Raw genomic sequence first — 25,963 nt, forward strand, 5'->3', positions numbered from 1 at the left:
ATCAGGCTGCTACATTTCTTACCCCTGATTCGAAAAACAGGCAAGAATTACGGAGACTCTTCGGGAACTCAAATGATAAGCCGTGGAGGAAAGGCGACTTTTTTTTTCGGGGAACACAACTGAGAAAATTTAGAGAACCGGCATTTCAAGGTGGTTCCAGAGCGATTTTACTGCGGCCAACGTACATTTCTCGTAAGGACCACAGATACACTCCTGGAAATGGAAAAAAGAACACATTGACACCGGTGTGTCAGACCCACCATACTTGCTCCGGACACTGCGAGAGGGCTGTACAAGCAATGATCACACGCACGGCACAGCGGACACACCAGGAACCGCGGTGTTGGCCGTCGAATGGCGCTAGCTGCGCAGCATTTGTGCACCGCCGCCGTCAGTGTCAGCCAGTTTCCCGTGGCATACGGAGCTCCATCGCAGTCTTTAACACTGGTAGCATGCCGCGACAGCGTGGACGTGAACCGTATCTGCAGTTGACGGACTTTGAGCGAGGGCGTATAGTGGGCATGCGGGAGGCCGGGTGGACGTACCGCCGAATTGCTCAACACGTGGGGCGTGAGGTCTCCACAGTACATCGATGTTGTCGCCAGTGGTCGGCGGAAGGTGCACATGCCCGTCGACCTGGGACCGGACCGCAGCGACGCACGGATGCACGCCAAGACCGTAGGATCCTACGCAGTGCCGTAGGGGACCGCACCGCCACTTCCCAGAAAATTAGGGACACTGTTGCTCCTGGGGTATCGGCGAGGATCATTCGCAACCGTCCCCATGAAGCTGGGCTATGGTCCCGCACACCGTTAGGCCGTCTTCCGCTCACGCCCCAACATCGTGCAGCCCGCCTCCAGTGGTGTCGCGACAGGCGTGAATGGAGGGACGAATGGAGACGTGTCGTCTTCAGCGATGAGAGTCGCTTCTGCCTTGGTGCCAATGATGGTCGTATGCGTGTTTGGCGCCGTGCAGGTGAGCGCCACAATCAGGACTGCATACGACCGAGGCACACAGGGCCAACACCCGGCATCATGGTGTGGGGAGCGATCTCCTACACTGGCCGTACACCACTGGTGATCGTCGAGGGGACACTGAATAGTGCACAGTACATCCAAACCGTCATCGAACCCATCGTTCTACCATTCCTAGACCGGCAAGGGAACTTGCTGTTCCAACAGGACAATGCACGTCCGCATGTATCCCGTGCCACCCAACGTGCTCTAGAAGGTGTAAGTCAACTACCCTGGCCAGCAAGATCTCCGGATCTGTCCCCCATTGAGCATGTTTGGGACTGGATGAAGTGTCGTCTCACGCGGTCTGCACGTCCAGCACGAACGCTGGTCCAACTGAGGCGCCAGGTGGAAATGGCATGGCAAGCCGTTCCACAGGACTACATCCAGCATCTCTACGATCGTCTCCATGGGAGAATAGCAGCCTGCATTGCTGCGAAACGTGGATATACACTGTACTAGTGCCGACATTGTGCATGCTCTGTTGCCTGTGTTTATGTGCCTGTGGTTCTGTCAGTGTGATCATGTGATGTATCTGACCCCAGGAATGTGTCAATAAAGTTTCCCCTTCCTGGGACAATGAATTCACGGTGTTCTTATTTCAATTTCCAGGAGTGTATAAGACAAATTAGGGCTCTCATGAAGGCAGAAGCTAGACGGGTTTTCCCTCGGTCTGTTTACTACGCATCATACGGTGGCCTGAGGAGCTTATATGTAGATGCAGAAGCAGGTGTAGTTTTTTAGAATTCAAACTAAATTTGATTCTTACCAAAAACGTTATTCAAAGGTATTAATGTGGCCAGTGGGTTATTTGGGAGAAACATGGGTTCATAACGTTACATTGTGAGTAAATGCTGGCAGAGTTATAGTGTTCGAGGAGAACTGTCAAGCAAAATTGGCGGTCAGTGTTTAACTATTGTGGTAAACAGGAATTTGTGTATGGGCCTGTGACAGTGCCCCACATCTAAGAATATTAAAGTGTAAACAGTCTCCCCTCCGTGTTCTGCGGACCTAAACGCGGCGGTGTTAACAACCTGGACAGGTCTTCAGTTCGCTTTGTAACGCAAAGGTCGATTAACCTGGGCGTCAACAGAACGGAACGGAAGGCAACGTAGACGGGAGACGAAGGCGTGTTTATACTAGACAGAATGTCGACACAACACTATTTCGTTTATCCCAGTACTGAGTGGTGGAAGTGAGGTTATAAGATACCGTACATAATAGGAAGGTAGGAGACGAGGTACTGGCGGAATTAAAACTGTGAGGACGGTCCGTGAGTCGTGCTTGGGTAGCTCAGTTGGTAGAGCACTTGCCCGCGGAAGGAAAAGGTCCCGATCTCGAGTCTCGGTCCGGCACACAGTTTTAATCTGCCAGGAAGTTTCATATCGGCGCACACTCCGCTGTAGAGTGAAAATTTCATTCTAGAAACATCCCCCAGTCTGTGGTTAAGCCATGTCTCCGCAATATCCTTTCTTCCAGGAGTGCTAGTTCTGCAAGGTTCGCAGGAGAAATTCTGTGAAGTTTGGAAGGTAGGAGACGAGGTACTGGCAGAATTAAAGCTGTGAGGAGGGGGCATCAGTCGTGCTTGGGTAGCTCAGTTGGTAGAGCACTTGCCCGCGAAAGGCAAAGGTCCCGAGTTCGAGTCTCGGTCCGGCACACAGTTTTAATCTGCCAGGAAGTTTCATATCAGCACACACTCCGCTGCAGAGTGAAAATTTCATTCTTGTTCATACGAAAAATCTGAATATATATACACACCAACAAGAGGTTTTCATCACTTCCATATGTAGCGCAGGTGTGTTGCTATTGTGGCTGTTCCTGTACCGACCGGTCGGTCACCCATGACGTTGTTCGTAAATATGCACGTAGTTACCATCAGTGCCACCTACGGGTAGAAAGACGTACTCCAATGGATTGCAGCATTTCAGCCGAAAGTAAAGCACAAGCGGGACGCTTTAGAGACATCTGCGGAACAGGCCGCAAAGGTCAATTGCCACCAACGATCGGGCCCGCATCATCGTACTACGAACAGAAGGCTTGTCAACTGGGCAAGTTGCCCGACGTGTGCACTGCAGTCAGCGTGATGTGGTGCGGACATGGAATCAGGTCCAGTTTACAGGTAGTGTCCACGTTCGGCAGGTGCACAGCATGACCCATATCTGCTACTTTTGACTCAACGGAACCGTGAACTGAGAGCTCCAGAACTGAAATCAGCATTCGATGAGGCAACAGGACTACACGTATCGCATCACACAGTTAGAAGACGATTCCACGATGCGAATTACCATTCCGAACGACCAGGGCGAGCACCCTATCGTACCCAACAACACAATGGACACCGTTACAGGTGGGCAAGAAATCTTACAAAATGGACGTCCGACGAATGCCACCAGATGTTGTTTACGGATGAAACTCTGATCGGTTTATACCCTGCAGACAACGTTTTTGGATCCAGCCTGCAATATCGAACGCCTCCAACACTGTATCCCACATGTGGCACAAGGCGGTGGTGGCGTAATGATCTTGGGTGGCGTTACATGGGGTCACCTAACGCCTCCCATGGCTGCTAAGATCAATCTCACTGCATCACAGTATAGACACGAGACTCTGCAACCAATAGTGAAAAATTTGTCGCCAACATTTTGGCGACATTTTTATCATACTGCTCAAATGAACACTTTATTTAAGCATCCTAGGACCAACAAAATGGAGTTATGTGTGGTATAGACTGAAACGAGCTGTTTCTGAACGTCGAGTACGACCATGGAAAAATGGTTCAAATGGCTCTGAGCACTATGGAGCTTAACTGCTGTGGTCATCAGTCCCCTAGAACTTAGAACTACTTAAACCTAACTAACCTAAGGACATCACACACATCCATGCCCGAGGCAGGATTCGAACCTGCGACCGTAGCGGTCACGCGGCTCCAGACTGTAGCGCCCAGAACCGCACGGCCACTCCGGCCGGCTCGACCATGTACTCTGCGCAGCTCATCCAGAATCGCATTTGAAGAGTGAGACAATATGGAATCAGGGCTGGCTTTATTATCTCGTCGTTGGTATGCCACTATGGATTCAAACATGCGTCGAGGAATGGGACGTGCCATTACGTAGTGACGTCGCTCGGGAATTCTGTGAAAAGTTCTTCAAGGAGAACGGAAGATTCTGTTGTTACACACATGTTTCTTTCTTGATATGCTGATTTAGACACATAGCAAATCAATATACACGCAAGCGTCAAAGCCAGTTTTTGTTTTCTGTGGTATTAATTTCGAAATAATGGTGTGAAGCAAAACTTTTGTTGATATGCGTAATATCAGATTTTAGGAACTAGCAATTACCGAGTTTATTACTATTCAAATCAAAATTCGTGTTCTTGGCACATGTACTATGACAAATTTTCCACAGTGCTCTAAAGTGAAAGAACTGGAAAAATGTTGTCCAAACTTTTGGAAACATCGACACTGATTTGCGTTAGAACGTATCACAGTAAATGATCAAAATTATCCTGATACCTATTATGACACATTCATAAGCGGTGCGTCCGCACTTCGTCTTTATAATAGTCTGAAGTCATCTGGAGACGCTTTCAATGAAGTGTCTGGAAGTCTGTGGAGCAATGGCAACGCATTTTTCTCAACAACCGAGACGAGAGAAGCTGGTGACGCTGGACGCTCCAATTCCTCCGAAAGGTGTTCCATTAGCTTCAGATCAGGAGTCTGGGCAGCGTAAGCCGTTTCAGGAATGTTGCTGTCCACAAACCACTGGCTAACAGGTGCTGTTTTACGACATGCAATATTGTAGCCGGCCGGAGTGGCCGTGCGGTTCTAGGCGCTACAGTCTGGAACCGCGTGACCGCTACGGTCGCAGGTTCGAATCCTGCCTCGGGCATGGATGTGTGTGATGTCCTTAGGTTAGTTAGGTTTAAGTAGTTCTGAGTTCTAGGGGACTGATGACCACAGCAGTTAAGTCCCATAGTGCTCAGAGCCATTTGAACTATTTTGCAATATTGTAGTTTTGGTACAAACGAGCATCGTCTCCAACCTGTTGCTCTACTGTACGCTCTAATACACACTTCTGTAAAAAATTTGTGTATCCTGCCGCATGTATCATTTTCTTAAGCCCAATAAAGGGCCCACGCCCTTTCTACGAAACACAGCCCCACGCCATCGCCTCTGCACTACACACGAAGACAGGTAACGTCTGCAACCATACGCCAAACCCAAACGTAAGATTACCAAATAAGCAGCAACCAGTCGCAAAATCATGTTTACTTTATTTACTTTTGCAAATCGATTTCAACTGATTAACAGCCACCATCGGTGCTTTCAACGTATATGTTCCCTGAGTAGTAACACTGTTAGCACCGATGATGGCTGTTAATCAGTTGAAATCGATTCACAAAAGTAAATAAAGAAAACATGATTTTGCGACTGGTTGCTGGTTATTTGGCAATTTTATGGTTTACGGTCGCTGCACAACTTGGGAACCATATGGAGCCCACCATTCAGAAACCCAAACCTTGCATTGGAATGCCACGGGATATAGCGTCATTCATCAGTCCAGATCGTTCATTTAAGTCATCCACTGTGCAATTATGTGATCAAAGTCTCCGGACACCCCAAAAACCTACGTTTTCCATTTTAGGTGCATTGTGCTGCCAGCAGCTACCAGGTACTCCATATCAGCGACCTCAGTAGTCATTACACATCGTGAGAGAGCAGAATGGGGCGCTCTGCAGAACTCACGGACTTCGAACGTGGTCAGGTGATTGGGTGTCACTTGTGTCATACGTCTGTACGCAAGATTTCCACACCCCTAAACATCTCTAGGCCACTGTTTCCGATGTGATAGTGAAGTGGAAACGTAACGCACAAAGCCATACAGGCCGACCTCGTCTATTAACTGACACAGACCACCGACAGTTGAAGTGGGTCGTAATGTGTAGTAGGTAGACATCTATCCAGACTATCACACAGGAAATCGAAACTGCGTCAGGATCCACTGCAGGTACTATGACAGTTAGGCGGGAGGAGAGGAAACATGGATTTCATGGTCGAGCGGGTGCTCATAAGCCACACATCACACCGGTAAATGCCGAGCGACACCTCGCTTGGTGGAGCGCAAACAGTGGACGATTGAAAAATGGAAAAACATTGTGTGGAGTGACGAATCACGGTACGCAATGTGGCGATCCGGTGGCAGGGTGTGGGTACGTCGAATGCCAGTTGGAGGTCATCTGCCAGCGTGTGTAGTGCCAGCAGTAAAATTCGGAGGCGGTGGTGTTATGGTGTGGTCGTGTTTCTCACGGAGGGAGCTTGCACTCCTTGTTGTTTTCTGTGACACTATCACAGCACAGGCTTACATTGATGTTTTAAGCACCTTTTTCCTTCCCACTGTTGAAGAGCAATTCGGGGATGGCGAATGCATTTTCCAACATGATCCAGCACCTGTTCATAATACACGGCCCGCGGCGGAGTGGTTACACGACAATAACAGGGAATTGGATTAGGAAATGAGACACTTAAAGTGGTAAAGGAGTTTTGCTATTTGGGGAGCAAAGTAACTGATGATGGTCGAAGTAGAGAGGATATAAAATGCAGACTGGCAATGGCAAGAAAAGCGTTTCTGAAGAAGAGAAATTTGTTAACATCGAGTATTGATTTAAGTGTCAGGAAGTCGTTTCTGAAAGTATTTGTATGGAGTGTAGCGATGTATGGAAGTGAAACTTAGACGATAAATATTTTAGACAAGAAGAGAATAGAAGCTTTCGAAATGTGGTGCTACAGAAGAATGTGAAGATTAGATGGGTAGATCACATAATAAATGAGGACGTATTGAACAGAATTGGGAAGAAGAGGAGTTTGTGGCACAGCTTGACCAGAAGAAGGGACCGGTTGGTAGTGCATGTTCTGAGGCATCCAGGTATCACCAATTTTGTATTGGAGGGCAGCGTGGAGGGTAAAAATCGTAGAGGGTGACCAAGAGATGAATACACTAAGCAGATTCAGAAGGATGTAGGCTGCGGTAGGTACTGGGAGATGAAGAAGCTTGCACAGGATAGAGTAGCATGGAGAGCTGCATCAAACCAACATCAGGACTGAAGACCACAATGACAACAACAACATCCCTGAAATGGACAGGCCTGCACTGAGTCCTGACCTGAATCCTATAGAACACCTTTGGGATGTTTTGGAACGCCGACTTCCTGCCAGGCCTGACCGATCGACGTCGATACCTCTCCTCAGTGCAGCACTCCGTGCAGAATGGGCTGCCATTCCATAAGAAACCTTCCAGTACCTGATTAAACGTATATCCGTGAGAGGGGAAGCTGTCATCAAGGCTAAGGGTGGGCCAACAAAATATCGAATTTCAGCATTACCGATGGAGAGCGCCACGAACTCGTAAGTCATTTTCAGCCAGGTGTCCGGATACTTTTGATCACATAGTGCATGTGTTGCTTATGAGGAGCTGCTCGACCATTAAATTCTATCCTTTCTAAATCCCTATGCGCAGTCATTGTTGTAGCTGGACGGCTGGTACCAGTTTGGGACTTACGAGTGATTCCTTCCGCTGATGTCATGCAATTTCTTACAGTCAGTCTACACAGTGCTCGACGATCCCTGTCCGCCAGTATATGAAATCTGCCTGCTCTTTGTTTAGGTGTGGTCGTTCCTTGTCGTTTCCACTTAATAATCACATCGCCAACAGTCTGTTTGGGGAGCTTTAGTAGAATTCAAGGTCTGTCTCTCAAATGGCTCAAATGGCTCTGAGCACTATGGGACTTAACTTCTGAGATCATCAGTCCCCCAGAACTTAGAACTACCTAAACATAACTAACCTAAGGACATCACACACATCCATGCCCGAGGCAGGATTCGAACCTGCGACCGTAGCGGTCGTGCGATTCCAGACTGCAGCGCCTAGAACCGCTCGGCCACCCCAGCCGGCACGTCTGTCTCTGACGGATTAGTTTTCAAAAGGCATCCAGTGATTAAACCACATTCGAAGTTACTGAGCTCTGCTGACGCACCCATCCTGCTGCCACCGCCTCCCTACTGGCAATTTAGTACTCCCCGCATCCTTTTATACTGCCCGGACCACCTCTGGTGACAACTATTGTTGGTCAATTCTGTATTGCATAGGGGCGCCCGAATACATTTGATCGGATAGTGTATGCATACAAGCACACCACACAGTATTTATAAGACAATACTTAGAGTCCTTCTCCTTCTCCTCCTCCTCCTTCTTCTTCTTTGTCTTTGCGGTATCCCCAACTGGTAAGGGGTCCACTGTACTCAAAATTTGGCAGGTTTACCGCGTTTAAGTTTGCTGCCATTGCCCTTCCTGTGGCTGCAGCCGTCAGTTACACAGTGGAGGGAAGTCCTGTGAGCTACCTATCAGTTAACTGTGTAAACCTTGTTCTGTGTGTGATCTTAATTGTATGTGTATCCTATTTTCCGAGGCGAAAATTAGGGGCCAGCCCAAGTTTTTCCTGAACGAGTGTGGGAAGCAATCTAGAAACTACACTCTGGCTGGTCGGAGCACCAGCCTCGCTAGTTAAAAAACTGCGCAGATTCGTTCCGCGTCTGGCTCATTTTCCAGTCTCGCAGGCTGGGGTGCTGTGCATTACTCTACACGAGCAGTTTATGTAGAGACTTTTTATCTTATGCATTGTTCCTTTTCCTTTCCAACGTACTAAAAACATTCAAAACATCTGTATTTTTCCCTTCCAGCAAAGCTGACTTTTTCACTCCCAAAACAAATTTTTTTTTTTATAAACTCTGTTTTATTTGTTAATCTTTTCATTTGAGCATAGCGTAGATTTTTTTCTTTGCAAAGGTATTTTGAAAGCGAAATCTTTTTCGCTTTCAAATATTCGCCTCTTTTGTGGAATATGCTCATACGGAAAGTAGTAAGCTCGTGGAACCGACGAAAAGTGTTACAAAAACAAGGCAAGCGTTAAAACAAATATTAGGAAGAACAAAATGCACTATTCTAACTTGAATTAGCGCAGGGATAGTGGATTAACTCCCCATATTGACAGAGGACATACTACCCGCCAGGGTAGTCGAGAGCACTAACGCGCTGCTTCCTGGACTCGGGTAGGCGCGCCGGCCCCGGATCGAATCTGCCCGGTGGACTAACGACGATGGCCGGTGTGCCGGCCAGCCTGGATGTGGTTTTTAGGCGGTTTTCCACATCCTACTAGGTGAATACTGGGCTAGTCCCCACGTCCCGCCTCAGTTACATGACTCGCAGACATCTGAAACACATACACACTATTTCACGATTTACAGTAGACGCAGGCAGCTGGAGTACACTAATTCCGTCCCAGGGGGTATGGGGTGATGGCAGGAAGGGCATCTGGTCACACCTTAAACTTAACCATGCCGAATCCGTACTTAACCCTGCCGACCGTGCGTACAGTGCGGGATAAAGGAGGTAGCAAAAGCAAAAAAGACTGGCAGATGACATACTCTTCCTAACAACACCAACATCATTACTTTCTTACCACGAATCCTTGACATTGACGTCCCATTCTGTCCCATTCCATTGCTGATCTGCGGTGAATTCCGCAGTTTGAAACACATTATCGGATGTTTAGTCATTCCATTCCGTCCTGAGGTGTCCCGAGTGAACAGACCATAACATTCCCTTACTGATGCAGCGAGGCTATTGGTAACTACAGACGGTTAAGATTGCGGTATCTATATGAGGACACACTGCAGACGTCCTTATACAAACGTGAGTCAAATGAAAACCTTAATTTTTTTTAATAGTATTTATTGTGCAGAAGTGGTAGAAAGCTGTATCACTTTTCAACATAATCTACCCTACAATCAATGCAAGTCCTCCAGCGCTTACAAAGTGCATAAATTTCTTTAGAAAAAAATTCTTTTGGTAGTCCACACACCCACTCATGCACCACGTGGCATACCTCTTCATCAGAACGGAACTTCTTTCCTCCCATTGCGTCTTTGAATGGTCCAGACATATGGAAATCACTTGGGGCAAGATCTGGTGAGTATGGTGGATGAGGAAGACACTCAAAATGCAGGTCTGTGATTGTTGCAACTGTTGTACAGGCAGTGTGGGGCCTTGAATTGTCATGTTGCAAAAGGACACCTGCTGACAGCAATCCACGTCGCTTTGATTTGATTGCAGGCCGCAGACGATTTTTTAGGAGATCTGTGTATGATGCACTGGTGACAGTGGTCCCTCTAGGCACTAATGTTCCAAAATGACGCTTTTTTCGTCCCAAAAGAGAGTCAGCATTACCTTCCATGCTGATGGCTCTGTTCGAAAGTTCTTTGGTTTTGGTGATGAGGAATGGCGCCATTTCTTGCATGCTCTCTTCGTTTCTGGTTGGTGGAAGTGAACCCAGGTTTCGTCCCCAGTAACGATTCTTGCAAGGAAGCCATCAGCTTCTCGTTCAAAACGCCGAGGAAGTTCTTCGCAAGCATCAACACGTCATTCTCTCATTTCAGGAATCAGCTGCCGTGGCACCCATCTTGCAGACACTTTGTGAAACTGGAGCACATCGTGCACAATGTGGTGTCCTGACCCATGACTAATCTGTAAACATTCTGCAATGTCATTCAGTGTCACTCGGCTGTTTTCCTTCACTACGGCTTCAACTTCTGCAATCTTCTGTGGAGTCACAACTCGTTGTGCCTGACCTGGACGAGGAGCATCGTCCACTGAAGTCACACCATTTGCGAACTTCCTACTTCATTCGTAGACTGGCTGCTGTGACAAACATGCATCACGGTACTGGATCTTCATTCGTCGATGAATTTCAATAGGTTTCACACCTACACTACGCAAAACCGAATAACAGAACGCTGTTCTTCCCTGGTGGAAGTCCCAAGTGGGGCGGCCATCTTTATACTGATACTGCGACAGTATGTGTGCATCTGCACTATGCTGCCACCTACAGGCCATTGTGCACGCTGTTTGTAGCACGCTTACCAACTTACAGGATAACGGCGCGAAATTTCGATTTGTTATTACAAATTTAAGGTTTTCATTTGACTCACCCTCGTACGTTTGAGATAGTGACCAACCGAGGTGACGAAGCGGGGTGTCGGCTACGAATTTTCACATATATCACGAGCGAGACTCGTGCGCCCTCCGCCCGATTGCCGCCGCCAGAGTCCCGTTCGGAGACCGGTCACAACATGCTAAGAATAGTATTTGACACAGAACTTTTTATGTTCTCGTGTGACCGCTACTTGGGAGGTGTGTTAAACGAGTCGCCTGTTACGTGTTTACAGGTGGTGAACTCTGGAGAGGCGGCGACGTTCAACTGTTCCGTCACTGGCTCCCCCGTGGGCAGCGTAGAGTGGCTGCACAACGCGGAATCCGTGCCCGCCGGCCGCGCGCGCCTTTTGTCGCCGCTAGTTCTGCACATCGCCGCTGCGACGCGCGCGCATCGCGGCGTCTACCAGTGCGTCGCCAGGGGAGACGCTGACAGCGCGCAGGCCGGGGCAGAGCTGCGACTGGGAGGTGAGTCACCCCCACTCACACCAACAGTAGTACGAGGCGGAGCTGCACTGACGAGTGTGTAAAGTCCTGAGCACTGTATTAGTAGCGTGGGATGTCTATAATTTTTTCTGGCTTGTTGAGGGTGGTAAACATTCGATCTTCAGTGCAATTTACCTTAACCCTAGCACCAGTAAGCTGGGATCTGTCACATGGATGTCTAAGGGGGGGGGGGGGGGGGGGGAATTACACCCACATTCTTTTCACTTTTTAACATTTTTTTTGTTTTTTTATTATTTAATGATCTAGGAATTTCTTTACTAGGTTGCAACACACTTTACATTGTTATGAGGAACTTTATAACAAATACAGTAAATGAAGTAATGAATATGAGATATTTTTATCATGAAACTAACACTTCTTTAATCATCTTGTGGTGCAGTTCTTCTTGTTGTCTCCGTGCTTGCTAAGAAAATGGATGAGAAGTTCCGCCTTATGCAAGACACCTTTTTTTGTTTTGTTTCACCCATACATGTTTCAGCACTTTTGTGCTATCGTTAGTGGGCTCTATTTTTTTTATTTTTAACTGTAAATTTGTTGTTAACATACAACATTTGTGTTGTTTACAACATTATGTAAAAGTTGCATTTATAACTTAATTGGTGAAAAGTGGGTGTAAGCATAATTAACATACCCTCTTCGCCACAATAGAAGAACTATACAAGTAACACCCACACCACAAAAACACTCTCTCTCTCTCTCTCTTTCTTTCTTTCTTTCTTTCTTTCTTTCCGTCTCTCTCTCTATCTCTGCCCCTGCACTCAACACACACATCACACACACGTTAAACCCACACAAACCACACACGTATAACGCCAAATCAATTCAAACTCGCGCGCCTCACCTAGCAGAACACGCTACGAAGCAAATGAACGCCACACAGCCACAACAACACGTAATGGCAGCGAAAACTCCACCTATGTTTTGAGTAATCGGAAAAAGTGCATTGCCACGCGAACACAGGCAAAGAAGTAAGCCTATTTACTTCGCCAACAACACAGGAGAACGCGCCACAACTTCAAAACTGTAAGTTACAGAAAGAAAACGTGATACAGTCTTATTTCCGTTCGTAAATGCATAATAAACAGAAAATAAATTACGTTTTGCTGTTTGCAGATGACAAGTTGTATATTGTGTAGCAGAACAGCTACCAAAATAAATGGACAATAACATCATGTAAGGTATGTTACTTGTGCTTACACCCACTTTTCACCAATTAAGTTATAAATGCAACTTTTACATAATGTTGTAAACAACACAAATTTTAATATGTTAACAACAAATTTACAGTTAAAAATAAAAAATTGAACCCACTGACGATAGCACGAAATTGCTGAAACATGTATGGGTGAAACAAAAGAAAAAAAGGTGTCTTGCATAAGGCGGAACTTCTCATCCCAATCACTTCTTTAGCTGTTCTGGTATGTGTTTCCTATTACTCTTCAGTGTTCCCAGCGAAGTTAACTTGTCTTCATTGTAAAGTTCCTCAGATAGGTCTGTGGATGTATAATAACGATCTGTTGTTATATTTCTTCCACTTCCTGCCAGCGGATTCACTAGGCATCTAACAGCTGCCCTTGCACTCCGTTCCTCGGCAGGTCGTTCATCCTTCCCTACATATACTTACATTTTTAGAGCATACCGGGTGTGTGCATCCTAATCAATATTCCATACTTCCCAGGCTTGTCTTTCATAAAGGCCTTAAAGGGACATCTTCCTCGAAATAGGAAGAGCATTTCATCGATCGCTAGATCTGCACTTGGTATGTAGTATTTCACAAACATTTCGTCAATTTTGTCAAAAACTTCACAAGGGGGCAAAACTTATTCTGCTTTCGTCTTGCGGTTCTTGTTTCTTTATCATCAAATCTAATCAGGGACAGAAGCTCTCCACATCAAATACGACTCATTGTAGCTATGTAGATATTCTTTCCCAGTACTTTCCCCCATAAGTCCTCAAGAGGCAGCCTAGTGCCATTATTTGTGCCCCTGAGTACCAAAATACCAATGAAGGCGTACATTTCTTCTATGGTTGTAAGTTTTAAGTTCTTATTACGAGCTTCTTGGTTTGTAGAGTCCACGATAATCTTCACTATTTAGGGGGCTATAAATTTTTTGAAATATTCTGACACACTAGAGGTCAAGCCTTCATGAGTCAAACCTTCACGAAAATTCACTATATTTTGTACTGACCTGCGTACTTTCCTTGGATGCGCAGTAATATATTCCCTGCCGCTTTTTGCTGTAACAACGATGCTGGGAGCAGCTGCATGCTGTTCGTCCGTGAACTTGACTCATTTTCAAGTGCTCTGTCACTATCGTATGACACAACTGTATCATCTTCTGGATCACTTTCATCACCTTCACTTGCGTCATTTATTACAGCTGAGACTTCTTCATTCGTGAGGAACCTTTGATAGTGATGAGACATTTTAATACAACTGCGAGTAATGTACAACTGCTCGAACAAGAAAGGAGATTTATTTCAAAACAACAATGGCAACACAATACAGCGGTACCAACAGTCAGAAACCGCATTTCTTTCTACCATATGGAGAAATATTGTAATGAGAAAAGTTGTCTCACCGATGTCTAAAGGCGGGGGGGGGGGGGGGGGGGGCAAAAAAACTGCCCACTCTGAAATTAAATATAATAGGCAGATTCAGATAATCCACAAAAATTATAAAACCACGACAGCACATACTCTAGATATTGTTCTACCACTAACTAAATGCTTGCTTCTTCACTCCAACAAATAGATGTATCACACAAATAAAACAAATATTGCGGGCAATCCCCTTAGTGGTGCTAGGGTTAAGCTGCGTTTACACAAAGCGAAACAATCCCGCGCAACAGTTTCGTGTGGCAAGTAACGCTTAGTGCAAACATGCTCCCCATCTCAAATGTGTTACGCCTGGCTGTTTCACAGAGTCAGACCCCAGTCGGTTTTGGGCGCGAATGAAGTGACCAGCTTGTCTTGTCTCGGGTAGTGCAAATCTCGTTCCTCGTCTTACGCAAGACAATGAGTGAGAGGGAAAGCATACACGTTATTGAGTTTTACATAAATTCAGAGATTACTCGCTTTTGTGATGGAGCTTGGTATGGGACCACAGGATAGCCAAAGGGTGGTGCTATTGATTGAGTTCGGTGACATTTATTCAATTCACTTTAATACACACCATTTCTTACGACAACACTTTCCGAAGCGATATCATACAGGTAGCAAACCATCAAAAAACAATCATTTTACAAAAAACTATGACCCACCGCTACAAATCAGCACAATATCAACATTAATTTAAATTGCAATAACACGTGACTCTTGCCCCATGTATTAGACTGAAGTAGGAAGTGAGCATCAGGCTTGGAAATGCCTTAAACAATAAATACAAGAATGACCACTGAGATTAATTTTTTTGAAAAAAAGATGAGAAGTCACATAATCAAAAACCACCTCACACCAAATTTTTACCTTCAAGTTGCTTAATCTTAACAAAAATCTGTTTTAGTTAAAAGAGTTAATAATGGCTAGTCGGAAACGTTACCAAATTTAAAAAAAATAAATAACCTAACTTCTTTCTTTCTCTCTCTCTCTCTCTCTCTCTCTCTCTCTCTGTGTGTGTGTGTGTGTGTGTGTGTGTGTGTGTGTGTGTCTGTGTCTGTGTGTGTGTGCAGTCTCACAGATTTTTAGAGAAAAATTGCAAATTATTACCTTTAATCAGAAATTACTCTGACATGCAATTTTACGCCAACAGGTACACACACAATGCTCAAGGCAATATTTAAAAGGTTAGAAAAAACCACTGTCTCAGCACATATTATCATAGGCAATAAGAAGCGGCTCCTTCCCTTATTTTTCGGTCGGTTTGGTTCCCTGCTAGCGGGTCTTTATATGCAGTCCTTTGGCATCCATCTCAGAGCTCCCTTCAAATATACAACGTGATTTTTTTCACCGTGTACAAACTCTAGGGATTGATCGATGGGAGAATGAGGAACAAATAAAAGATTTTATGGACTTATGCCCGGAAATGCGTGGTTTCCATGTTAGAGACCATTTATTCAATCACACTTCGTTGCAGAGACTGCGGTCACATACAGGCCAGTGTTAGAAACGAGTAACACGCAATATACTGGAACAGGCACTTCCAGGAACAAATAGCAAGCCTCGGAATCAAGTCAGTTCGCGCAGCGCACATCAGCGTCAAAATCAACATCACCATACCAGAGAAGGTAGTAAACCGTAATCATATCAATCAAACAAACACATTCTGTCCTCGAACTGAGGCCATAGAAACGGTGTATAGCCGCGGAATTTGTATCCTGTGAAAGCACAAAACAGATGTCAACAATTAGCGCCCCACTGAAGGTGAACGAAAGATAGAAAACGTGGCGACGTGCCCGCCGGTACACGGTACCTCAAAACACTGGCAATAACGACGTGGGATTTCCCGTCGGGCGGCATATTTCACATACAATGTGTTTTCATGTGCAGTTAGCTCGTGCTCCAATTAGCCATCACCGTGCGGTGTGCAGCAGCTAACATTCTCTTCGCACGGTCACTACTGGAAAACGGACTACCAATTCGCCTCACCGGACAATATCTGAAACGTCCCCTTAGAACAATTTATACACGACTATACTTAAACTGACACACAATATTTTTAGCGCAACGCAATCTGACTATCAAAGATCCCTGCAAAAGAATGGCCCTGAGTAACATTAAACTACACCTTTCAGAAATCACTTACCTCACAAAAATCTTCATTACTCGAACTACTGCAATACAGCGGGCACCACTACTGCCAGCTAAATAAAAGATTCAAACTACGGAAGGCACTAACTACTGATAGGGATAGTTAGCAAATGAAAGATATTAATAGAGAACAAACAATGTATTTACCTTAATAATCATAATATATAAAGCAGTTCATGACAAATTTCAAAACTCCGCCATCTCTCTCCCCACATCCACCACTGCTGGCGGCTCACCTCCAACTGCGCAACGCTACGCGCTGTTCACATCCAGCTGCCGCTGCCCAACACTACAATGGCAGACAACAATGCAAACTAGCCACATACTGCACACAGCACAGCCAATGATTTTCATACAGAGCGCTACGTGGCATTATCAATATAAAAATCTAAACAGCCTACTTACATATCCCGACGGTCAGCAACAACTTCCGCCTAATAGCACACGCGGCCGCCACACTCCCACTTGGCCAGATAAACCATACCTTGCCAGAGAACTCACAAACACAGCCGGGAAGAGATATTGCCAACTTAGACAGCTAGTGTCAACCTAGGCTCGTAGCGTCGCACACGGCGCAGTAGAACCCAGAATAAAAATCCCACCACAATAGTGCAGAAAGGAAGGACGCGGAGACAGAAATTGGCGTGAACCTCCAGCAGCCACTCTTAGCTTTGAAATCAAGACTGAAAATTCCGTTGGAGTTACACGTAAATGGAACGTCAAGTGGAAATAAACTCAGGTTCACTGGATACAGTATGCAAATTCTGTATTGTATATGTGTACACATCTATTATTCTAAATAGTTCGAATCAAATTTGTTTATTACTTTTTAACACAGAAGCACGAAAAATACTAACCTTGTTTACACACCGTCCATCGAAAAAGGTTCCGAGACTGATTTTATTTTTCGCGTACTTGTGAAATTCGTGCAGTAACAATGATGGTAGCTTGATCTAACAACTGTAAAAACAGATGTGCATTCGACAAAGTAGCGATCAGTAGTGTACGTACAGCCGCAGTGTGCCAACGTTGTTGAGTCACAAATCGCAATGAAATAACATCTCTAAATCAAGTGCTCAAGACATTGCCCAAAGTGTTTTGAACGAGAGAAAAGAGCATGCTGAGTTTGTGCCACACACCTTAGCCAACCAGCAAAAACAACACGTGAACGCCTGCTGTGGCTTGATTGAAAAGCAAAATGCGGACATTTCTTTTTTTGGAAAAATCATCTCGGGTGACAAGGCTTGGTGTCATCAGTACGAACCTAGCACAAAACGACGAAGTACGTAATGTCTCTCAGGTGGTTCGCCAAGACGGAAGGGGCGAATACAAAGTGCGAGTTGAGCAACGACCTAAAGAAGAACTTTTCTTACAGTTTCAGATAACTGCATGAACTTTCTGTGCGGTGTATTGTCAAGTGGTCGTAGACAATGTAGAACCCCTGAAGCATTAAAATTATCATTTAACTTTGTTTTTCTTACTCCTCTTGAAACATTTTCGACTGACAAGGTAGGCAGTAGTAATGTACACTACTAGCCATTAAAATTGCTACAACACGAAGGTGACTTGCTACAGATGCGAAATTTAACCGACAGGAAGAAGATGCTGTGATATGCAAATGATTCGCTTTTCGGAGCATTCACGCAAGGTTGGCGCCGGTGGCGACACCTAAAACGTGCTGACATGAGGAAAGTTTCCAACCGATTTCTCATACACAAACAGCATTCGACCGACGTTGCCTGGTGAAACGTTGTTGTGATGCCTCGTGTAAGGAGGAGAAATGCGTACCATCACGTTTCCGACTTTGGTAAAGGTCGTATTGTAGCCTAGCGCGATTGCGGTTTATCGTATCGCGGCACTGCTGCTCGCTTTGGTCGAGATCCAATGACTGTTAGCAGAATATGGAATCGGTGGGTTCAGGAGGGTAATACGGAACGCCGTGCTGGATCCCAACAGTCTCGTATCACTAGCGGTCGAGATGACAGGCATCTTATCGGCATGGTTGTAACGGATCGTGCAGCCACGTCTCGATCCCTGAGTCAACAGATGGGGACGTCTGCAAGACAACAACCATCTGCACGAACAGTTCGATGACTTTTGCAGCAGCATGGACTATGAACTCGGAGACCAAGGCTGCGGTTATCCTTGACGCTGCATCACAGTCAGGAACGCCCTCGGTGGTGTACTCAACGACGAACCTGGTTGCACGAATGGCAAAACGTCATTTTTTCGGATGAATCCAAGTTATGTTTACAGCATCATGATGGTCGCATCCGTGTTTGGCGACATCGCGGTGAACGCACATTGGAACCGTGTATTCGTCATCGCCATACTGGCATATCACCCGGCGTCATGGTATGGGTTGCCATTGGTTACACGTCTCGGTCACCTCTTGTTCGCATTGACGGCATTTTGAACAGTGGACGTTACATTTCAGATGTGTTACAACCCGGGGCTCTACCCTTCATTCTATCCCCACGAAACCCAACATTTCAGCAGGATAATGCGCGACCGCATGTTGCAGGTCCTGTACGACGGGCCTTTCTGGATACAGAAAATGTTCGACTGCTTCCCTAATCAGCACATTCTCTAGATCTCTCACCAACTGAAAACGAAACGTCTGGTCAATGGTGGCCGAGCAACCGGCTCGTTACAATACGCCAGTCAGTACTCTTGATAAACTGTGGCATTGTGTTGAAGGTGCATGGGCAGCTGTACCTGTACACGCCTTCCAATCTCTGTTTGACTCAATGCCCAGGCGTAACAAGGCCGCTATTACGGCCAGAGGTGGTTGTTCTGGGTGCTTATTTCTCAGGAACTATGCACTTAAATTGCGTGAAAATGTAATCACATGTCAGTTCTAGTATAATATATTTGTCCAATGAATACCTGTTTATCATCTGCATTTCTTCTTGGTGTAGCAATGTTAATGGCCAGTAGTGTATATGAATAGAAGTGGTTCATATAGAAATATGAGGAGCGTTCACCTAAGAAATTCAGCACTTTTTTTGTCGGCCGATTCCGGTTTAAAAAATGCGGAATTTGCATTGGGACATTGTGGAGTATTCCCGCTTTAGCTCCCATTGTTTCATGAAGTCCAGTAGGTTCGGGCATCTGTAACAGAGCTACGCTCCAAGCAGAGGGCAGTAATTCAGTTTCTTTTGGTGGAAAACCAGAGCGTCGCAGATATTCATAGACGCTTGCAGAATGTCTACGGAGACTTGTCAGTGAACAAAAGCACGATGAGTCGTTGGGCGAAGCGTCCTGCCATCATCGCAACAAGCTGCGATTCTTGCAATGTTAGAACTTTCGGCCACTCCCATTCGTCATGATCGTTGGACCACAATCAAACACCTCGTTGCTCAGCTGGAAGTCTCTGTTGGTAGTGCTGAGATATTCTTCCACAAGATGGGGTGTTCAAAGGTGTGTGCCCACCTGTTCGCCCCCCGCCTAACAGGAGTCCATAAATAGCAACGAAGAGCCATCTGTGCGGAATTGCTTGAGCGTTAAGAAGCTGAGTGTGACAATTTCTGTCGAACATCGTCACAAGCGATGAAACATGGGCTCATCACTTCGAAGGGGAAATAAAACGACAATCCATGGTGTGGCTCCACACCAACTCTCGTCCGAAGAAAAAGTTCAGAACCACACCCTCAGCAGGGAAAGTCATGGCGACGGTCTTCCGGGACATGTGTTATCGTGTTTGACATCTCCCTTACGGTGTAACCATTAATTGCGAAGTGTATTGTGCTCTCCTCAGGAAATTGAAGAAACGACTTCAGCGTGTTCGTCGCCACAAAAATGCAAACGAACTCCTCCTTCTTCATGACAACGCAAGGGCACAAACAAGTCTGCGCGTCCGACAGGAGCCCACAAAACTTCACTGGACTCGTCTTCCTCATCCACCCTACAGGCTTCCATCAGTCTGGCGGAATGAAGGATGTGTTCCACAGAACGCACCACGTGGATGATGGGGAGTCTATTGTGGCAGCAATAGGTTAGGCCTGACGAACAGCAGAGTGCTACCATGTGGGCATACAAGACGTCCCAGTAACATGGCGTAAGGCCGTAGTATTGAACGGATACTGTGTTGAAAATTGAGTGTTGTAGCCAAAAGAGTGGTGAATAATATGGTGTATAGGAATCATGAATAAAACCAACCCACTTTCAGAAAAAAAATGTTGCATTTCTTATTGTACGCCCCCTCATACTTCGACTTGTGCGTACATCATAAGTCTCACATAGTCATAGCTTTTCTCGAATTGTTATTACTTCTCTCAGCCTCGAATTAATTTTTTTCTATTTTTGTACCCATCAGTGATAAAGGGTTCAAATGGCTCTGAGCACTATGGGACTTAACTTCTGAGGTTATCAGTCCCCTAGAACTTAGAACTACTTCAACGTAACTAACCTAAGGACATCACACACATCCATGCCCGAGGCAGGATTCGAACCTGCGACCGTAGTGGTCGCGCTGTTCCAGACTGTAGCGCCTAGAACCGCTCGGCCACCCGGACCGGCCGATAAAGGGTATTCAACGTCTTCTCCAGTCATGCAGATGAAGTTGCTACTGGTATTTTCGATGGGTTCCACCGCAATTTTTCTCATTAAATTTTTCCATACTGGCATTGCAGACGGAATAATTCCTTACTTCACTAGAGGAGACCTTGTTTCATTTTCTTTTTCAAATTCAACATCGTCATGGGGGACAAAGACAAACCAGTGGCAATGTTATGTCGGCAACACTACAAAGCCAAATACACACTTAGAAGTATAAAAATGAAGGGTAAACATTGATGTATGAAAAAGTGTGCTATAAAACGAAAAAAATACATAGTTCTGCAAAGCAGCGAAAAATTAAACTACAAGTATCAGTGTCTAATGAAGAAAGACACCAAAAACATGCTGTCAGACGGAATTTTCGGATATAGGCGAAAAACCAAGCAGAAATCACAGTAAGCAGAAACCAACAAATTGTTAACGAACTGTTTTTCGATCTTAAGAACAAATCATATTGTAAGTATCTGTAATTACATGCCACTGACGACGCTTTACCTCGATAAAATGAAACGCATCTAGTGACAAAAACATGCATTTTCTAATATTTGTCAGGACGGAAAGAAATCACTAACAAATCATTCATCTTCTACAGATAGCTACTGGCAATTTCCACAGATAAATCCACAGCAATAACAACGACAACAACAAAGTAGAAAAACAGTTCAAAATTAATAGGCAAAAATAACAACAAAAAAACGCCACTCTTTAGGTTTCCTGGGGAACTTACTGGGTTCAATTAGACCTCACCAAGTGTCGTTCATTAAACTTCACCATCAAGCTAGCTAACGGCTCCACGCTCTGGTACGAGGCCTATTCCTACAGATTACGTGCATTCTCACTAAAGCTGCAAGACCAGCCTACAAAATGGGAAAGAGACGAAGCAAAATTCAGCACTCGCGCATAAGAACGCACTTGCGAAGCCCTCTGTTTCTTTTCCATATGGAAAAACAACTTTATTGGTCATAGCGGATCACTCATATAATTAACACACTAAAATATCACCTTTACCTCGCAGGGTCGATGCACTGTGTCGTGGTAAGCCCTGGCACAATTTGCTAATGTTTTGCTCACTTGAGAGTACAGAATTCCCTTATACAGTATTTAAGCAATCTAGACTTAGCAACAACAGGCCTATACCTCACGGTGAGGGAGTCGGACAGCTATGTCAGAGCACTGGTAAGAGAATGAATTGGAATGAACCTATGCCAGCTGGGCGAATTATGCCCTTTATTTATTTACCTAAAGCAAAAGCAACTCATTGGTAGCGCGTAAAGATCGCGTATCGTCTTTCAGATGCAGCTTGAACAACTAGTAACTCTGCTCCAGTTATTAAAAATGCTTATATTTCTATTTTAAATTAATTTTCTCCTTTTACGAGAAAATGCTATACTAGGTGATACTGTGATATTAACATCTTAAAATTTAAAATTACGCGTAATTTGGTCATTTATCCTATCTTTCGTTACTCACAAGAAAGCAAAGATCTACTTAATCGCTTGTCAAAGATGCTGTGACCAGGAGAACGATCAACTTAAGAGCTATATCTTTCATACATCGTAAAATTTCTTTTTTTGCTATTTGTTTTGATTTTCTTCACTTATTTATTTTTTCTTGTAATCCTATACTTTTTCTTTCATTGAAGTATTTTGTATACACATAGAATCTGCCTGCTTATCGAAATCTACCTAACAAAAGGAATGCAGCTTTCAATCTTAAGTACGTAAAATATTTTATCTTTGCCTTTGCTCTCTTTCTGTACGCCTCGATCTAGATAAAATAATAAGTTTTATTAAAAAATTCTGGAATAAATTTTATTATTTTCCGTTGAAATTGTAAAGCTTTATCTTCCCCCAGTATATTTTTAAATGGTTTACTAATACCAAATGAGTACTGACTAATTAGGTAAGGGTTTTATTATTTTAACGCCCTGAGGAACCTGCAATTTATTTTCACTTATGTGCCGAAATCAAGCTCCATTCTAGTGAGATTCTACTTTAGCCTTGCATACATAAAAATTAATCAGTGCCACCGCGACTTGACCCCTAACAATTTAACAGTCAAGAAACTCTCCATCACTTCGGGCAGTGGCAGCTAACTAAAGCAAATTCCCAATATTTGGTGCAGAATATGTTGAGTACTCGACTCAGCTGAATATAAGACGGCTATTAGCGCTATACGCCGTGCCATTTAACGGTTCCTTAAAACTCCATAAATGGAAAATCGAATTCGATTAACTAGTCCTTGTCTGGTTAAGGCCACAGTAAGTCGCTAACAACGCCAACTCTTGGCTATGCGAATGTAGTCCCTGCTATCTCAATACAATTTCTTCTTAAGCATGTTACACAAACTGAAGATAAATCCATAAATCCGTCACTCACCAAGAGACAGCAACCACTCTCATTAGAATCGGTTCTCGAGAAGACAATTACGAGGTTTGGATTTTTAATAGTGGCAAATATTTTTTTACAGCCCGTACAAAATAGATACGTGTTTCAAAGTTTTACTGACGTTCAACGTAGTCATCAGCATTGTGTATAACAAGTTGCCAGAAATGTGGAAGTCGTAGGATACGCCGGCCGGAGTGGTCGTGCAGTTCTAGGCGCTATAGTCTGGAACCGCGTGACCGCTACGGTCGCAGGTTCGAATCCTGCCTCGGGCATGGATGTGTGTGATGTCCTTAGGTTAGTTAGGTTTAAGTAGTTCTAAGTTCTAGGGGACTGATGACCACAGCAGTTAAGTCCCATAGTGCTCAGAACCACCTGAACCATTTTTTCGTAGGATACTCTTAGCAGTGCCTCTTGTGTTGACAGTTCGAGCGGCGCTGCCTATTGATCGACGAATTTGTAGCAGTTCTGAAGCGAATGCCGTGAAGTGTTTCCTTCAGTTTAGAAATTGAGTTGAACTCACGAGGGCTTAAGTCAGTGGAGTGCAGTAGGTGGTATAGCACTTAGCAGCCCCATCAGTCAAACAAATCAGTAACAGCTTGCACTGTATGTGCTTGAGCATAGCCCGGCAAAATGACGGTCAGGTACTGCAGAAAGTGTCATCACTTCTGTCTCTAAGCTGGTCGTAGGTTGTGTTCCAAAAATGAACAGCATAAGAGACAGAAGTGATGACACTTTCTGCAGTACCTGACCGTCTTTGAAGGTCAGTAAATCTTTGAAAAACATATCTACACTACTGGTCATTAAAAGTGCTACACCAAGAAGAAATGCAAATGATAAACTGGTATTCTTTGGACAAATATATTATACTAGAACTGACATGTGATTACATTTTCACGCAATTTGGTTGCATAGATGCTGAGAAATCAGTACCCGGAACAACCACCTCTGGTCGTAATAACGGCCTTGATACGCCTGGGCATTGAGTCAAACACAGCCTGGATGGCGTGTACAGGTACAGCTGCCCGTGCAGCTTCAACACGATACCACAGTTCGTCAAGAGTAGTGACTGGCGTATTGTGACGAGCCAGTTGCTCGGCCACCATTGACCAGACGTTTTCAATTGGTGAGAGATCTGGAGAATGTGCTGGCGAGGGCAGCAGTCGAACATTTTCTGTATCCAGAGAGGACCGTACAGGACCCGCAACATGCGATCATGCATTATCCTGATGAAATGTAGGGGTTCGCAGGGATCGAATGAAGGGTAGAGCCACGGGTCGTCACACATCTGAAATGTGACGTCACGTCCACTATTCAAAGTGCCGTCAATGCGAACAAGAGGTGACCGAGACGTGTAACCAATGGCACCCCATACAATCAAGCGGGGTGTTACGCCAGTATGGCGATGACGAATACACGCTTCCAATGTGCGTTCACCGCGATGTCGCCAAGCACGGATGCGACCATCATCATGCTGTAAACAGAACCTCGATTCATCCGAAAAAATGACGTTTTGCCATTCGTACACCCAGGTTCGTCGTTGAGTACACCATCGCAGGCTCTCCTGTCTGTGGTGCAGTGTCAATTGTAACCGCAGCCATGGTCTCCGAGCTGATAGTCCATGCTGCTGCAAACGTGGTCGAACTGTTCGTGCAGATGGTTGTTGTCTTGCAAACGTCCCCATCTGTTGACTCAGGAATCGAGACGTGGCTGCAGGATCCGTTACAGCCATGCGGATAAGATGCCTGTCATCTCGACTGCTAGTGATACGAGGCCGTTTGGATCCAGCACCGCGTTCCGTATTACCCTCCTGAACCCACCGATTCTATATTCTGCTAACAGTCACTGGATCTCGACTAACATGAGCAGTAATGTCGCGATACGATGAACCGCAATCGTGATAGGCTACAATCCGACCTTCATCACAGTTGGAAACGTGATGGTTCTCATTTCTCCTCCTCACACGAGGCATCACAATAACGTTTCACCACGCAAAGCCGGTCAACTGCTGTTTGTGTATGAGAAATCGGTTGGAAACTTTACTCATGTCAGCACGTTGTAGGTGTTGTCACCGGCGCCAACCTTGTGTGAATGCTCTGAAAAGCTAATCATCTGCAAATCACAGCATCTTCTTCCTGTCGGTTAAATTTCGCGTCTGTAGCACGTCATCTTCGTGGTGTAGCAATTTTAATGGCCAGTAGTGTATTTTGTACGAGCTGTAAATAAATAGTTGCCACTATTAAATTTCGAACCCTCGTACATTCCAGAACACATTTGAAGGGTCACTCTTTCTAAAAACCCGTGGTTGTCTCCCACTGCAACACAGGAGTTTGAAATTAGACACAAAGATGTCTACAACCTCCCACTGTAATGGTGCGAAAGCGTGGCGTGGCGTCCTGCAACGTCACCCTCGAACTTGGCGACACTTCGGACAGTAACATGTCGACACATGCAAAGAAAAGGTCAGAGCTCGTAAGTTGAGGCGAGGTGTTAGGTGGTTAATGATTCCACATTCGCACCAAATTTCACCGTTATTATGCTCAGCTCCAACATTAGCGTGCCACACGATGGGAAGGTCGTGATACCGTTTCTTACCAACATGCGGGCCATCTCGGTACGCTCCCATCCAGCGACACTTGTCCGCTGTCCCTGTGCGGATGCACGTTTACGTCCGACCTCCTGCGGGAATCTTAAAAAAAATTGCGAG

The 25,963-nt window shown here is 45.2% G+C and overlaps 1 protein-coding gene across 1 annotated transcript in view; it reads left to right on the top strand.

Moving 5' to 3' along the window:
* The window catches only part of LOC126144709 (Down syndrome cell adhesion molecule-like protein Dscam2), a 458,008-nt gene that overhangs the window by 81,166 nt on the left and 350,879 nt on the right, over positions 1–25,963 (top strand). The window contains exon 3 of the mRNA XM_049915510.1: positions 11,293–11,524. Coding sequence (XP_049771467.1) covers positions 11,293–11,524 — 232 coding nt within the window. The remainder of the gene's footprint in view (positions 1–11,292; positions 11,525–25,963) is intronic.

Source organism: Schistocerca cancellata, chromosome 1 (assembly GCF_023864275.1).
Source record: "Schistocerca cancellata isolate TAMUIC-IGC-003103 chromosome 1, iqSchCanc2.1, whole genome shotgun sequence".
In the NCBI taxonomy this organism is placed as follows: Eukaryota; Metazoa; Arthropoda; class Insecta; order Orthoptera; family Acrididae; genus Schistocerca; species Schistocerca cancellata.